This window comes from Hypomesus transpacificus, chromosome 18 (genome assembly GCF_021917145.1).
Source record: "Hypomesus transpacificus isolate Combined female chromosome 18, fHypTra1, whole genome shotgun sequence".
Lineage (NCBI taxonomy): Eukaryota > Metazoa > Chordata > Actinopteri > Osmeriformes > Osmeridae > Hypomesus > Hypomesus transpacificus.
Genome location: NC_061077.1, coordinates 5,650,092 through 5,667,816, shown reverse-complemented (window position 1 = coordinate 5,667,816; position 17,725 = coordinate 5,650,092). Strand labels below are relative to the sequence as shown.

Below are 17,725 nucleotides of genomic sequence, written 5' to 3'. Positions count from 1 at the left end.
ACACACTCACTAACATGTTCCTGATTATGGCTGCAGGTCCAGATGCTGCTTGTCTACCACCCCCCCCCCCAACCCTTTGCAAGTGTCTTTGTAAATGTTTGTGGGCTTATGTGCTGAGGTTTTTGCCTGTTCCCACACTGTACTCCTCTAGGAGCATTGTATGGGGGTTGACTTTTTCTCTCCTCCTCTCTCCTCATGTTATGCTTTGCTGTAACCTTCTAGTTGGCGCCGCTAATGGCTGCCTAGGTAGGCTCTCCTGCCAAAGTAAATTCTGTGTCTGTGCAAACTTTCATGGCAAATAAACTTCAATTCAATTCAATTAGTCATTTAACCATAAACGTTCAATCTAAGAATAACACAGCAGTTTAATATTCCTTTTTGTTTAAGGTTGTGTTACTTTCAAAACAGACAATGGACATTATCCACACATTCCCCCCCCCACCCCAACATCTTCTAAAACATACACACCCCACCCCTCAAACACATGCACACACGGACACATTCATAAACTGAAGGGGAAAAGGGACAATGTAACTGTAATCATCTTCACTCCATTTATTAAACATTTGTTTCTCAATCATGACCGGGAAAACACAATATATGGAAGAGAGGTCATATATTTTTTAACCAGTATATACATGCTTAATGTGACAGTCTCTCAGGCACTGATATCTGTGCAACTCACATGCAGACTGACTCCCAGATGAAGAGGGTTAATTCTCTATCAGACACACACACCACACACACACACACACACACACACACACAGAGCATACACACTTTATGCCATAACTCCCTACCAGTCCACCAGCAGAGCGACGTGAACCCCTCTGCGTGCCAGGTTTCAGCATGACCAGTGCCCAAGGCTTACAAAACAGAAAGAGAGAAGACCACCATGTCCACAATATAGTACACTCACAAAACACGTCTCATGCACATATATGCCTACAAAGTCAACTATAATCACCAGGGAGCTGGCAATGACTCTGCCTCATTGCCTTACAGTACAGGGGAGGTATACAGAGACACATTCACACACTGACACAGTGGCATGCATTTACAAACATGGAAATGGGACTGAGCTGAAATGAGAAGTGTGTGAAATACTATTCACTGAAAGATAGCCTGAGGTTAGGTTGCATGTGGCTTAGCTCTGCCCTCTACTGTCTGACTACAGCCACTAGTGCTGCTATCTGAACCAGGTTAACCTTGACATCACTGGCCTGGCACAGCAGAAGGACACTGGACACAGGATCTAATGGTCAGACCTCCCACCAAGGCCTTTAGCCAAATGCAAAGGTAAATGGATAAGAAAAACATATCACTAGCAACATAATCCTACAGTTCTCATAATTCATCAGCACATATCCAGGGTGTGTCCCAAGGGAGGCATGGAGTGCATTGGTCTGAATGGCAGACAGCGTCTTACGTACATCAGGAATTTGAATCTGTTTACATTTAAAAGTCCCACCAAAGTACACTCCTTAATAACTGACGAGGAGATGAGAAGACAGTAAGTGGATAGGAATGTTGTGAAGGGGTGTGCCAGGGAGGGACAGAAAGCAATGCAGAAAAAACAGTTTGAGTGTTTAACAATAGTTGGTGTATCAGTTGACTTAAGTATAATTTATAATAATTAGGGCCCCAGTCAACTATAAAGCAAAAGGCAAAAATGTGTCTTGGCTATTCAACAGCATTTCTAGACCAAACTGGGAGAGACTACAGTACTATAACAGTTTGGTAACAGATTCAGTCTTAGAAGAAATTAAGTAATTTACTCAGAATCCTCCAACATCACTACTCCCCTGTAATGGGGTATTCCATGCTAGGACAGATCCACAGGGGCTATCTAAGCATTAGCAACAAAGGGAGAGAGAGAGAGATAGAGTGTGAGAGAGAGTGAGAGAGAGAGAGAGAGAGAGAGAGAGAGAGAGAGAGAGAGAGAGAGATGTATGATTGTAAAATTTCCAATTTATATGCTCTCTCTTCATTGCTTAGACATCTGGCATTTTGATGACGACAGCCCTCTTTCCTCCTCCTCCTCTTCCTCTGTCTCTTCATCCCTCGCCTGGGGGACAGAGGTCAGTAGCAGGGTGTCAGCATGAACTTCCTCGTCATCCGATTGGATCACAGGGGTGTCTGTACAGCCCCCACTGGTATCACTGGATCCAGATGAGGTTGATGACATGCGGGACTTTGACCCCCGGCGCCCGTCACTAGGCAGACATAGTAGTGGTCTTTCCCTGTACACGACCTCCACACTCTCATCATCCTCCTCTTCATCTTCATCATCGACCTCTGGAGAGGGTGAGAGGAAGGATGTGTGAGTAAAAGAGAAGAGTTAGAGCGTTGAAGAGTTACCTAGTAGAGTCCAGGTGACTAGGGTGTACCTGGTAAGACCAGGTGACTAGGGTGTACCTGGTGGAGGCCAGGTGACTAGAGTGTACCTGGTAGAGGCCAGGTGACTAGAGTGTACCTGGTAGAGGCGGGGCAAGAGAGGTGTCATCCGCCCCAGAGTTGAGGAAGACATCCAAGGCCTCTTGGTCAGAGATGTCCATCAGGTCCATCTGCTCCAGCATGTCCACATTCACCTCCATGGACGAGATGCTGCCCATAGGGGCTGCATGAAGGACACAACACATAACACATTGACCAAGGCTTTCCTCAGTATATTATGTGTTTACCTCAGCAAATACCAGGACCAAGCAAACATTTGTGACCTGTCAGCACCTCTCATACCTCTACAGGATGTTGATGACTAGGTGTGTATGTTTTTGTTAGGACATGTTAGTCACTTACGTTTCCTGCAGTCGACGTGCAGATGGGAGGAGGCCAGGTAGATGTCTCCATCGTGCTGGAAGACTTCCTCAAAGAAGCGCTGTCTCTCTCTCAGCTTTAGGGGCTGGGACGACTCGTTATCCACAACTCTCTGACTGTTGTCTGTCTCCGCTGGTAATAAGTACAGGCAACACACACATACATCCAATGGGCAACTGTCAGTCTTGCTCCTAATTAGACAAGCATGTGTCAGTAGGACACAGTGGTGTGCATGAACACAACATTTTCTCTCTGCAGCAGCAGATGGCGATAAACCCCCTTTTCTATCTATGTTCTTGAGTTCCACAGTGTTTTGAGCCTCAGCAATTGTAGGCCATATCATTTTGGAACTATCTTATATACATATATATATATATATATATATATATATATATATATATATATATATATATATATATATATATATATATTTAAAACATAGATACATACATTTATAAATACTGTTCTCATCAGAAGGGCTATACAACATGTCAAAACATATATATAGATTTCTATTTCTGACCGAAAGAGGGCGATAAGAGGAGAAGAATGAAGCGAAGGGAGATGGAGTGGGCGGAGAGCATTTTTCTTCAGGCATACCTCCAGTGATGTCCTCTCCTCCTAAATTGCCCTAGCTATCTCCATCTAACCAGCTGTGGTTGTGTAACTCTGTGCTGTCCTCCTCAGCACACTGCAATCACTCTCCTGCTGGGCTCAATGAGCTGACACTTTGACTCATGTCCCCTCTGTGTGTATGTGTGTGTATGTGTGTCAGTGTGTGTGTGTGTGTACCTACACTGTGTGTGTCAACGTGACTTCAAGGGTTGCTTTATGCTTGACTGTCAGTTCAACCCAAACATCTTATAACAGTTGTGTTTTTTCATGATGCCACAGCCATCTGAGTGACAGCCAGCAGTCCCCAGAGGCCCAGCTTGCCCCCTGCCAGGCTCTGCTTTGCTCTGAGGCTGCCACTCTCATCACCCTGGGACCTGATTCTGTCAATCAGACACAGCCAGGGGGACATTTTCATCCTGTTTGACAGAAAAACTAGTCTAGTAATTGAATATAGAAGACACTATAGACAATATGGTACTGTGTATTATACAGCAAACAGTATCGTGAGATACTATGATAGTGAGGGTGCTTATTTACTCAATGCACTACACTATCATTAGCATTTCCAGGGGTGAGGGGTTGAGGGGTGGGCAAATCTGTTGGGTAGTGCCAGTGGGCAGAAGGTGCCCACAGACCCAGAGGAACACTTTGAGAGGACAGTCAAACGGGGATGTCGTGGCAGTAAAGAGGCTTTTGATGATGATGAGACAGCACATCTTACATAAACTCCAGAGCCCCCACCCACCAATGACACACATATACACACACACAAATGATCTCTCTCTTTCATGCTCCCTACCCTCTCTTCTTAGTTTAATCACCACATATTCTTACAGAGGCGATGTGTTTAAAAAAAAAAAAGCACAAAGAAAGTTTTTTTTGATCTCTCATCAGCTAAAGCAGTCTCTTCAAAGGTTATTGTTCGTATTGTTCTTATGTAAGATTACTAGGAGGGAGTTAGATGCTCCTCAGTAAAAGTATCTTAAGGACATGAGTGATAGTTATATAAAAGACATGGTCATCCCTGCTGGCTCCCTGTCTCAGGACCTAACATCAAAGGCCGTGCTGGCCAGTGGGGGCCAGGACTCTGCAGGGCACTCCAGTTTGAGCCAGTCAGTCAAATGTTGAACTTACTGAGTATTTATGTAAGTATGTACACTCATTCTCAATCAAAATTTGCCGTCCATGGCCAAACGCTGTTAGAAATACAGTCATGTTGAGTGTGTATTACAGTAAGAGTGGAATGGAACTGCATGCAGCATGTGGGCCCTGAGGTGTCACACAAAAGGATAAAAAAAGAGGGAGACACAGAGGAAGAGAGAGAGACCATAGGATCAGGGGGCGATGTGGTGTGATGTGTGGGGTGATGTGTGGGGTGGGGGAGGGCCATGTGTGTGAAAGACCCCTGAAGCATGTATGTCTAAAATAATGTATGGCAGCTCAATATGTTGTCTTCTGCAAGGGTTTACTGTGGAGCACTACCCAACGCATGGTTACACAAAATTAACAGCGACAAAAGTCTACCAGCCAGTCCAAGTGACCTTTCTTCTTCCAAATATCAACGAGTCTATGGCTGCATGCATGTTGTCTTTTGTTGCTACCCACACCTTAGTTTTTTCTGCCTGTAATTTTCTGAACATCACAAAAATAGAAGATTTGTAACTTTGCCTTGTGTAATTATAAAGCATTTGTTCCATTGTGGCCATTCTAGAGGGCACTGGTGATAGTCATAGCACAATGCATCCCTACACATGTGGTTATGAAACAAGAAGCTTGAAAGGTTGCTGGGACCATTGATGACGTTGTTGGCAGCAAGGCCAACAGTTTTAGCCAAGGTGCAATTATCACAGCAGTCACCAGGTTTGCCTGTCTGTCTGTCTGTCTGCCTGCCTTCCAGTCTGTCTGTCTGCATCATAGCAGCAGGGTGCTACTCACCAACCTTGGAACAAATCTCTAGCTTATCTCATCCCAGAATAGAAATAGCAACTCTCTTCTGCTCTCCTCCTCACATGATAAGACTTGCCATCTCTGCGGGTTAGCAGAGGGATGCTGAGGTATCTGAACAGCTGACTCTAGACCGTCAGCTAACCCATTAACTCAAATGGAGCCATTGGTGGAGCTTGCATTAGGTTGATCCAATGACTAAGGTTTAAACATTCAACCACACTTGTGGTACAAGTCCCCTCCTCCACACTCACTCCACACTAAGCCATAATTACCTTAAACCTTCATTTGGTTACATAACACATCGACAATCCTTCAGCCATTGCTCAAATCCTTTAACCCAGATTGTACAATGAACTGTACTGTACTGGTCCTGCCTAGATCATGTATGACTGGGTGTAGGTGTGTAATGGACATGGAGAGAGGTCAGGGTGGGCGGTGGTCATGGTCAGAAGATGGAAGGAGCTCTTCAGCTAAAGAAATGAGACATCAGTGTTACGCAACTCAAGCTTTGTAATTCCTGTGCATGTCTGCTGCCTTAGTCTGCTGCTTCAGTCTTGTGTTGTGAGAGATTCTGTTGTGCTGGCTGTGATTGCCAAAGGCATGGTGGAATTATGTCATTCATTCCGTAACAAATGTCCTGATGTTCGACCTGGTCTTAATGTTGGTCTTAGGTCTATTTTCTCAAATTTCTGCTGAAGGTGTGCACATGTACATTAGAGGACACCCTCAGCATCAACAGTGCTGTCTGAGCTGTGTGTGCAGCGACACCAATGCTGCTTCAACTAAGTGTTGCTTTATAGAGTGTAAAGGTCAAGGGTTCTGCACCATGGATACCTCCCCACTTGATTCATGACATACGTCATGACTGCTGCATGGAAGAGAGGACCAGTTACCTTTAAGACTGCTCGTGTTACCTGAGCTCCATTTCCTTAGCTACATGTCCTGTGTTACTCTCCTATTCAATCTCCTTCTGTTACATTAGTATCACAATATTCTTGATTATGCACCCTTCTCATTTCCACTGGTCTGTCTAGATCCCTTTTTCTTTCTTTCTTTCTTTCTTTCTTTCTTTCTTTCCTTCCTTTTTTCTTTCTTTCTTTTTCTCTTTCTCTTTCTGCCTCTCTCTTCTCCTGTCCCCTATTTCTCTTTCTGTGCATCTGTCTCAGCACACAGCCTTCTGATCCATGTGCAGTGGATTAGCATCTCCAGGAATTTGCCCTCAGCATGTTGGGGAAATCATGGGGTGAGGAAGGGAAGGGGGGTCTGGGGTTGGCTGGACCACATGATCACCTTTTCCCTTCTTGCTAATCCACAACTGTATTTTGATATTTCTTCTGAATTTCCTCTCTCTCTGCCTCCACATCTCCTCTGTTACAGTATAACATGTCGACGTCTGCCTTGCCCCTGCCTGATGTAGGCTGTCTTCCATCTTTGACCTTTCTTAAGAATGGACAGATTCTTCTGTCTGCTGTAAGGCTGTTCTCCTTGACATGCATCTGCTATCGGCCTTTGGACGGAATGTAAGAAGTCGGGCTTGGAAATAGCTCTGATCAGGAGATGTGTGGTGGTACTAGGGTGATTTGTCAAGGTGTGCAGTAATATGTCACGTAAACAAGAGCTGCACCAAAGGCAGACCAACACAAGTTTTCTTAGAAACTTCTTTGAAAACAGAATGTCACATGGGGAGTGGCAAAACATGACTATTGCCGAGAAATCCTGTTCATGATGTTGTTGTTAGCCCAGTGCACACAATACAGACCAACAAAAAATCAGTTAGACAGATGGAAAGACTGATTAGACAGACACACAGACAGACCACTCAAACAATTGAACTAATGATCCCCATATTCTCCAGAGGGAAACAGAAGCCAGCTCTCCAGTCTCCAGCGACGTCATATCTAGGTGTGAGCACTTTTCTTCACCCAGGCAGTGCCTCTCACACACACTGTGTCTGGGACACAGCAGCCGTCTGCCCATTCATCATTTATGAGTGAGCTCACTGCACCACAACAGTCTCCCGCTCCGGTGATTATTAGGGTACACAATACTAGAGACCCACAACAGTCTGACGTGATGCAGAGCACCAGCTCCCTGAACACTGTCAACACTAAATCCCTCTGCCTCCTGTCTCCAGCACATATAGCATGGGGTTGTGAAGCCCTTATTGGTTTATTGGCAGGTTCACTCCTACACCTTCCATCTCTGTCCACAGTCACTATGCTTTGACCCACTCTCTACTATGTGTGCCTTCACCTCCTCCATCCATCTCCATGTTCAGACAGGCTCTGTCTCCAGGGACCACTCGTGCATCTCTGCCCGGACACCTCCCCCTGTACCCCAGGCTCTCTAACCAGACCCTCCATCACCAGCCCTTCCACAGGGCCATTACAGCACTTTAGTCTAGGCATAACTGACCCCCTGATCTCCTCTCTGCTGCTCATTTAGTTCAATCAGTGAACTTCTCTAGCAGGTCCCCACAGGCCCCTCTCTCTCTCTCTCTCTCTCTCTCTCTCTCTCTCTCTCTCTCTCTCTCTCTCTCTCTCTCTCTCTCTCTCTCTCTCTCTCACACACACACACACACACACTCACGCACAGGAGCAGGGGGTAAATTGACTATGCCACCTCCAGTGATTAGATTAGAAAAAACACTCCCACACTGTAGACACTCTTAATAATGCAGGTACACCCTATCAAGTAGCAGTAGTGCTTTAGCAGGACATGTGTTGTCATGTACCGTTACAGTATTCCATTCTTATTGTATTCTATCAATTTCTATTTAAGAAAGCTGGCTTATTGGGCCACACAACATATTTCTGTGAACGAACACAAATGTAGCATACTAAGGCTGTAGATAAGCCTGTTGTTGATCTTAACACCCCCCTCCAGTGAACATATCCGGCATGTGTCTGCTAGGTTAAGCCTAAAATTGCACAGCAGGCCTATTAAAAGACAGTGAGAAAGCTTACCCGATAGACTGTGCAACCTATACCCTGCAACCTGTTCTGAAATATTTTCTTGTGAGACCAGAATGCTTTGATGGTTCTTTTACAGATGTGTTTGTCTGGTTTCGCATTTCTGTGTATGAGAGAGGGTATGTAATGCAGTGTATGACCTGTTTACTATTAGTTACATCACTCAGCATGACACCCAGAGACAAACTACACATTGTAAACAGAAACAAAGGAATCCCTGTGGTACATCATTATCATTATGATCTGGCAGGGGAGACAGCTACGTTCTGGGAGGTAAGGAGCAGAGATATACAGTACCAGTCAAAAGTTTGGACACATTTTCCCATAGGCGTGTAGAAACTACAGTACCTGCAGGTCCAGGTCACCTGTTCAGATAACACAATGATGAGTCAATCAATGTTTAGGGTCATCCCACCTGCACATCAGTCCGTCTCTCTCTGTTGTGTGGTCAGGAAAACACTCCTACTCTCCTGACTGAGGATCGTCAGAAGAGATTTACTGAAGCTGTACAAAACCTGTATTCCCTCTTGTCTTGCAGATTCTGCATCAAGCAGGTCAGATGCCTCACACTGATACACTATCTCATGTTATTTTTGTTAAAGCACACACACAATACATTACTTACAAGAAAGATGCTTGTTGTGGTTGGTCGATCCAGTTGAAGACATGATCCAGTTGATGAGGGCACAGTGTATTTGTGTACACGAGTGTGTGTGTGTCTGAGTCCTTGTCCCCTGTCAGAGTTTCAGGACAGGGCGCCGGAGTGTGTTATGGCTGGTCATCTAGTCTTTGAACCACTAGAGTTGAGAACCAAGAAAATATTTCAGATAGTTGAACAGTCCAGTGCTCTCCTCCCCTTCTTGTTCTCTCTCTGGTTCTGAGCTGTTTGTTTACCTCTTCTCTTCCTCTTACCTTACTCTGTCGCTGTCTCCACGATTACTACACTTCCATTCAGTTGTTTTTTCTCTCTCTCTCTCTCTCTCTCTCTCTCTCTCTCTCTCTCTCTCTCTCTCTCTCTCTCTCTCTCTATCTCTCTATCTCTCTCTCTCGCTCTCTCGCTCTCTCGCTCGCTCTCTCTCTCTCTCTCTCTCGCTCCCACTCTCTCTCCCTCCCTCCTAGACCTGCAGGGCAGTGCAAAGCTACAGCTTAGAAGCAGAGGGAGAGAGTGTGGGTTACAGTAGTGTGGCCTGTACCAACTGGACATTCTAAAGGGGGGCAGCCTGGAATGGGATCAAGTGGAGCATGGTGAAGGAATATACCAGGATTACAAAACCCCTTTGACTCTCCCCTTGTATCTTTCCATTGTCTCAGTGGTCTGGTAGCAGAGAGCAGAGTGTATCTTCCTGACTGGGTGACATAATGACAGCCTGGATGGACAGACTGACGGGGGATTAACAGTGTTAACTCAGATCCATCTGACCCTCTAACCTGACCTCTCTCCTGTACAGCCAGCCTTCCAAAACAGTTATACATCATTCATCCCATTTTGGGGGTAAATAGGCACCCCTGGCCAGATTGTTACTTCTGCTAAATTTGAATGAAAAATGTAAGGGTGGTATCTCTAACAGAAAGTGCACTGCCCCTTAAGCATTTTACCATTGATTTAAGATTAATGTTCCATGATCAGTCTCTCTCTTTCTCTCTTTCTCTCTCTGTCTCTGTCTATGTCTCTCTCGCTCTCTCGTGATGGGTTTGTTTGCATGTAGAGGCTGAACATTTGTACACAATAATTCTGGGACATTGCTGTTCACTGAGTGTGCATGTTGATTATGGGTGCGTAATATTTTTATTTTACCCGAGTAGTTATATGTGAAACTCCTGTGAAAAATGTGTTAAAACACATGCACACACGCACACTTGCACCCACACTTGCACAACACCACACAGACACATGCACACATGTTTACACAAACTTGCACACACACATAAAAACACATACTGTGCATACTCATAAATCACAGAAGTACACACACACAAAAACATGCAGGGCCCCCAGGGGGTTAATAAGTGTGTGAGCTTGAGAAAGTCGGTCAGGTCTTCAGTCCTTTCTACCTAATGAGCACCTCTTACTGTACCCGTTACATCACAGATCATCAGACTCCAGATGCAGGAAGTTAGAGGTGGCCTGGGAGTCAACCAACATCAATCAGGCTGAACTGAAACTAAGTCTAACCGCCACTGAAAACACCACACACACCTAACAAGACAAACATGAACAATCTAACATATTTCATCTTGAGGCTTTTGTAAAAATGTTGTGGAATTAAATTGGAAGTCAAATTATAGATTTTCCAAAACCAACATATTGTTGGCTTTCCGTGCATGTGGAATTCATGCACCAAACAGAAATGTATGAATTTCCAATTAATTATTTATCTCTTCATTACTGGAATGGAATATGAGTAAAATCTATTTACTGGTGAACACAGTCCTCTAGTGGAGAAGCGTGTGTATTACATCAGGTAAACAGTAGAGACTGAACTGAAGGGCTGCTTAACAACAGAACATCACTGTCCTGACAAGTCAAATAAGTAGTCGGTTAGAAAAATGTTTTTGTACTACATTTTTATTTGTTATTGTGCATATATTCGGTACTCTGCTGATTGTAAGGTGTGTGTGTGTGTGTGTGCATGCCTGCGTGTGTGCATGCATGAATGTGTCTGTGGTTGTGTATGTGTGAATGCAGGCTATTGATGTGTGCGTAATCTTGTACGTGTGCATGTGTGCTTCTCCAGTTTGAATCCCAGCAGAGCTGCCTTCCTCTATGAAACCAGGAAGATGTCTCTATTTGCTGCAACACAGTGTCTGATGTGGCTAGTGAGTCATGCGGTAAGTAAACACACACACTCCACAACACCAACACCCGCACACACACTCACGCACACGCACACAGACACACCTCACAATGAGCTTGGTTTGCCTCCATCATCCACACCCGCCCGGGTTGCAGTAGCTACTCTGTACAGTGAGAGACACTAGAGTTCTTCACAGCCGGCACGTCTAGGCTCTCCAAGTTTAGTACAACTCCAAGAGCATGTGTGTGTTTCCTGGATGTTTCCATGGTAACAGACATCCACGTGTCTCCTGCAAACACCTACCGTCACCACACCTCTGGGTGCTGGGAGCTGGCGAGAGCACGCCGGCCTGTCTGCTGGTGCAGCGCTCACAGACGACAAGAACAGCAGTCTTTGTTCCCAGAGAGGAGTTGAAGCACGCAGGGCGATCTGTCAACGTGCTAATTAGCTGTTGTAATTCAAGGACATTGCCAGAAGCTTTGTAGACAAACAGCCAGCCAGATTCCTCACATACTGCTGAAGGTATTTCAGTACCATCACCCTAGGCCTGCAGCACATTAGAGAAGCACATAGTTCTGGATGTCTTTGTGTGTGATAGAGCCAGAGACTTCCAGCATCGAGTCACTGTGTTAGCAGTTAGCCCTTGTTATTGATGTATCACAGGTTCTGTAGTAACCAAACTCCATTGTGTGAAGCTCAGTTAGTGGATGTTGTGTGTGTGAAAAACTCTTCAAGTCCCCCTTGACAGTAGGGAAATCCCGGTGCTGAGATAATAATAGGGGTTGCAAAGGGAGGCCATTTCATGATACAATATACTTTGGCAAAGCTAGTTCTGTTATGACACAGCTGATGTCACTCACGCAATCAACTTCAGGTGTGCTAATTGAAGGTCCATGCCTTCTCCTTAGAGGACTTGCACATGCTCACACATGCTGTAATATCTACCTGCGTGCTGTGCAATTTCTGCCACCCTCCTACATCCCCACCTCCTCTATACTGTCTTTCTGTATCATCAGATTGTACAAAAAAGTAATGATCTGTGAAACCTTTTGACTTGCTTGTTCAAAAGACTATACATAAGTTTAAAATGATTCCTGTCCACCTGGGGATCTATTTTATATTCTCCTTACCTTGTTGTTGTGCTGTGCTAGCTGCTGCAAGGCAGGACGTGTCCACTTTGATAGAACCACACCACCAAAGACAACCATATTTACATTGCAATAAATGGTTTAATCAATATGTGTCTTGACTGAACTATAAATAGGTCTACATTTTTACTCTCTACTTGCCTGGGAATCTGAAAAGGACATGGGATATGAGTTGTTAGGAATGAGATTGTGTCTAAATACTGTATCTGGGTGTCATGAGTTGTCTGTGATGGCTGCAGTGTGCTGTGTTGTAATTTGGGTGTTGTGATGGCGAGAGGGATTTGGCGCGACCGGCGGTGTTTTTCTCTCTCTAAATGAGGCCTGGTGAGTCATTAAGAGAGAGAGAGCAGTCTGTTGAGGCCTCCTGACTGACAGGATTGGTTTGACTTGACAGGCAGCACATCATCGATTCAGCGACCCCGATATTCTCCTGTGGACATTAACATATATCCCAGAAGGCAACACCAGTTCATTGTGCCTGAGGTGACCTCCAGTGTCAGAGCAGTTATTCATACACAGTCCTGTGAGTGCTTGTAACCAGTACAACTACTGTACAGTAGCTACAGTCTCTGTACACCTCAGTGATTTCCTTATGAATTCTGGGCTGGGTTAATTACAACGATTCTTCAAGAGAATAACACAGTGGCTGAGTGAATTATCATGCACCACTGTGACAACATCATTAACAGGCCTTTGGGTGAAATACCATGAAAGATTTTCAACAGTTTGGTGATGCAAATGGAAATTAAGAAATGTGTGTATGTGTGCGTGGGTGTGTGTGGGTGTGCATGCATGCATAGTTATGGGCATGTGTGTATGCCTGTATGTGTGTGTGAGAAAGAGTGTGTGCATGAATATATGAGTCACGCACCTCTTTCCAGTCCCCTGGGCTTTGAGTCTTGACTCCCATCTCTCTGCTCTTTCACTGAACCTACTGAACTCACCAGCATCAGTCAGCATGCGCCTCTGTTCAGCCCTCTTTCTCTCTTTCTGCCATTCTCTATCTATCTATTTGTCTATCTGTCTATCTGTCTGTCTATCTAGCTGTCTGTCTATCTCTCTGTCTGTATCTATCTTACTTATTCTAGACATATTCAGGCTTATTCATACAGTTGACATCCGGTGACATTGGGAGAGCTTACAGTCCATTCAGACAGGCTCAGGGTCTCTGTCTCCGGGCAGTTTTGTTCTCTCTGCAATAAGACGTCCATCCAGACCCATTGAGGAGGTGAAGGGAGTGTCATGGATGCATCTGGAGGTGGGGATTGTTACTCTGCGTAGGAAGAGTATATCTCTGTCACCATCAACTAGTGAGAATCAATCATCAATTTCCAAACAAACCCTTACATTCTTGTCCATGAACTCAAACACACAGAAACACACACACGTGCACACACTTGTCCATATAAACACACACACACACACACACACACACATGCACACACACTACACTTGTCCATACAAGCATGCAAACACATTCACACAAACAAACTGGTGTGATCTCTCCCCCAGTGAGATGATCAGATGCTGTGATGGTGGTCTGGGCCTCGCCAAACTGAGCACTGGAGTCAGGCTTGGCTGACATAGCAGCCAGCAGACTGGTGACAATGTGGTATTTCTGTGTGTGCACGCATGTGCCTACATGTCTATGTGTTTATGTGCGTGTGACCAGTTTTTGTGTGTGGCTTTAGTGTGTGTGTGTGTGTGTGTGAGTGTGTGTGTGTGTGTTTTATAGAATGGGGCTGGGGGTCATCTACTAAACAGACACAGCAGTCAGGAGACGTACTCCTCCAAGAAATCTGAATGCCAGTTTTCAGCTACTGGTTTAGGAAACTTCACCCCCCGAGAAGTAACGTCATCTTTCGTCCCCCATCTCAAACTTGCCTTGCTTGCACTTCTGCACTGCGTTATGGAACTGAAACATGCTATTAATAAGCACGGTGAGTGTGTGTGTGTGACAGTGCGTGTAGGACACAGCATGAAAGTCCATCGAGCTGTGCAGAGGTGATAAAACAGCCTAGGAATCACATGGCATATGCCTCAAAAGAGCTCTTCCCACTGTGGGCTGTGTGTGTTCTATTTGCCCTCACATATAATCTCAGCAAGGATACAGTCCAAGTCCAAAATGGTTGTGCGGTGTATCTCGTTAGCACCATCCTCTTGATGATGCTCACAGAATGTGAGGAGTAGATGCCATTTTCCCTTCATGCCAGCGTGTCCTCCCCTGGCGCTGCGATCTCCCTGGTGCTGCCCCACTCTGGGTGGCGCTTGGTGGGCGCCCCAGGCCTGGTCACGGAGAGCACAGATAAACGGCTAATCGGGTATCAAACCAGTGGAGGGGAAAAAGCTCCTCCGCTCAGTGTCTCATTCATTATTCACAGCCAGCAAATGAAGTATGTACAGTGGGAGCACTCAATTATAGATGAGCGAAAAGAGAGGGGGAGAATGAGAGAGCGAGACAGAGCATGCAGCTGAGTTTTAGCACGTCAGAGCAGATTACAGCAGCATTCATAAAGTGTACAGTCACACACACACACACACACACACACACACACACACACACACACACACACACACACTGGTAACCTCAGAAACACCTTTAAACACGGTAACTTGCTCAAGCTGCATAGGATATGACTTCACAGGCCAGTCACCTCTCTCTGCATGTTAGCCTGTCAACACGACTGCAGTGATACAGTAACTCTTTAGAAATGTCATGTTGATCTAAAGTGACAAGACTAAACAGATTCAGCTCATAAACTACCAAAGAAAGCTAATTCACACATACAGTACAACCTTTTCTCTCTTATAGAGTCATAGTGAAACCAGATTTGAATCACTCCTCTCTGTCAGCCTAGTTATTATCAGTGGGTCAGATTGATCTGAAACCTACACACACCAGATTCAGCATTTTTAGAGAAAAAAAATGTCACACTTGCACAATTTTTCTCTCTCTCTCCCTCTTGCTCTCTATCTCTTCATTGATATCTCTTTGTCTTTCTCTCTGTTCTCTGCATGGGGATTTCTCAACCCTCACTCGCGCAACAAGTGTCCCACAAACACAGATATTGCACACAGACACACTGATTGTCTCTTCAGGGTTACTTTTCTCTGAATGGCCTCCAAGTCTCACAATGGCTTCTATAATGGCTAGATTTACAATCCCTCTCTCTCAAAGACTACTTTTGTTGTTAAATGTCAAATATTAGTCTGGAGCGAAAGCCACAACACTGTTTGTGCCATCTGGATGTGTGTGTGTGTGTGTGTGTGCGTGTGTGTGTGTGTGTGTGCGTGCCTGTGCGTGTATGTGTGTGTGGGCAGGGAGGCTGTTTGAAGTGAGTCAGATCCAAAGCAGGCTGGTCTCTCTCACATGTGTGTGGGACGCATCCAGATGGCTCCTGCAGGCCTGCACAAATGTCACTCTGATAATGAGCAAGAGGGCTGTTTAAACACGCAGGTAGAACTACAACACACACACACACACAAATATATAAATGCACTCACAGAGACGCACACAAACACAAGCAACACACATACCCAGACCATACACACATGTATCACAACATCATTGTATGGTATCCATGGCTTACAGAGGTCACCAAAGGTCAGCTCTTTGGGCCAGGGTGTCCCTAAGACAGTAGTTGCTGGGAAACGATGCTTGTGGGAGAAACTCTTGAGTGCTATGGTGACACCTCTCTCTCCTCGCCAGACTCTGAGGAGTTGCACAGCAAGTGTGAATGCAGCAGTGTGAAGTTGTTTTTTATTTCATTTCCGTACGAGTCACAAGTGTAGCATGTCAACTCTTCGCTCACTCTGTCTATCTCTCCCTCCCTCTCTCTCTCTGCCACTCACACTCTTACATAAATACCACATCACATGTCCCCTTATTCTATTGTTCACACAATCTCTCACCCTTTTCTCATTTGCACTCAGACAATAGTTGTCTTTCTTTTCATCACACAGAAGTGCAAGCACAAACAATTGGCAGAACAACTTGAAGTCCTCACACTTCTTTGTCAGACCCCACCCCAACTGATACTGCACCTTTTCATCTGACGCGCAGTATTATTGCTTATCATTGTGGTAATGTTTGTGAGTGTGTGTGTGTGTGTGTGTGTGTGTGTGTGTGTGTGTGTGTGTGAGTGTGTGTGTGTGTAAGAGAGGCAGTGTCCAGTGCTGGCTCTGAATATGCTCCTAGGTGATCTATTATAGTGACAGGGCTGTAGTATTTTTAGAAAGAGAGAAAGGACAGATAGTAAAACGGGAAAGACAGGAGGAGAAAGAGAGAGAGTGAAAGACTGTTGGGAAGAAAGAGACTGAGTGGAGAGGAGGGAGAACGCATAGAACTGAAGAATGTTTCTGGTCAGCTGACTTGTATTGCACTGTTGGATCAAATGAATAGTACTCCTCCTTGCTGAATCAAAGAAAAAGTAGCTGACAGAAAACAGACGAATATAAAGCAATATAAGGAAGCAAGTAAGTCGAGGGTGATGAAATGAAGAAAAGGAGGTTGGAGAAAGAGAGATTTTGAGAAGCATGATTAAGAGTGTAAAACTAGCAGCTGTTTGGATCACATTGGTTGAGTCCTGAAGACAACAGCATTGAAATCAGGGTTGATGTAACAATCCTTCCTTTTAGCACAATGTGCTTCTCTCTGGGCTTGTTCCCTGAGTCAGCACTCTGCTCTTTGCCTCAGCTCCAGTTTCCCCGCCCGCCCGCCTGCCTGCCTGCCCTGGCTCTGCTCCGCACGACTCAGCCTGCAGGACAGTAATAGGACATCTGCCTGTGTGTGCGTGTGAGAGAGAGAGAGAGAGAGAGAGAGAGAGAGAGAGAGAGAGAGAAAGAGAGAGAGAGAGAGAGAGAGAGAGAGAGAGAGAGAGAGAGAGAGAGAGAGAGAGAGAGAGAGAGAGAGAGAGAGAGAGAGAGAGAGAGAGGAAGTGAGATTGAGAAAGACTGAAGGGTGGGAGATAGAGTGTGTGTGTGTTTGAGAGAGAGTATGTGTGCACTTGCATGCATTTTTGAGGGAGAGCGCTACAGTTGCACTTTGCATCTACGCATCCCAGGTCACTCAAACATCTTATGCAATATGATATTTTTCACTTACAGTAACCCAGGATATTTCTGTCTGCTCTGGTAAATCTGCCATTTTGCCCTGACACCATTAAAGAGGCCCCTGTTGGGGCCTTGCCTCCTGCAACGTGGGCCTGAAGTGTTGTGTTTACTCTGGTTCTGGTATTAGCATGTGGAGGCTAACTCTGTGTCTGGTGTGTTACAATGTGAAGACTAGCTCTGGGTCTGGCGCGTTAGCATGTGAAGGCTATCTCTGGATCTGGTGTCAGCAAGTGCAGGCTATCTGTGGGTCTGGTGTATTAGCAAGTGGAGGCTATCTCTGGGTCTGGTGTGTTAGCATGTGGAGGCTAGCTCTGGGTCT

The 17,725-nt window shown here is 45.3% G+C and overlaps 1 protein-coding gene across 1 annotated transcript; it reads right to left on the bottom strand.

Moving 5' to 3' along the window:
* Positions 1 to 1,158: 1,158 nt before the first annotated feature.
* LOC124480140 (dysbindin domain-containing protein 2-like) lies at positions 1,159 to 9,336 on the bottom strand. The gene is made up of 5 exons (XM_047039210.1): positions 9,264 to 9,336; positions 8,977 to 9,148; positions 2,800 to 2,949; positions 2,477 to 2,620; positions 1,159 to 2,298 (listed from the first exon to the last, which is right to left on the bottom strand). Exons 2-5 carry the CDS (start codon positions 9,017 to 9,019, stop codon positions 1,988 to 1,990), a joined length of 648 nt encoding a protein of 215 aa, XP_046895166.1. The 5' UTR covers positions 9,020 to 9,148; positions 9,264 to 9,336; the 3' UTR covers positions 1,159 to 1,987.
* Between the last annotated feature and the right edge of the window lie 8,389 nt (positions 9,337 to 17,725).

Excerpts from the sequence above, each read along its gene's own strand:
- LOC124480140 (XM_047039210.1), bottom strand. The coding sequence starts at position 9,019 with ATGTCTTCAACTGGATCGACCAACCACAACAAGCATCTTTCTT. Across the intron at positions 2,621-2,799 it reads GCACGTCGACTGCAGGAAAC|CCCCTATGGGCAGCATCTCG; the intron begins GTAAGTGACTAA and ends TCCTTCATGCAG. Across the intron at positions 2,299-2,476 it reads TCTTGCCCCGCCTCTACCAG|AGGTCGATGATGAAGATGAA; the intron begins GTACACTCTAGT and ends CACCCTCTCCAG.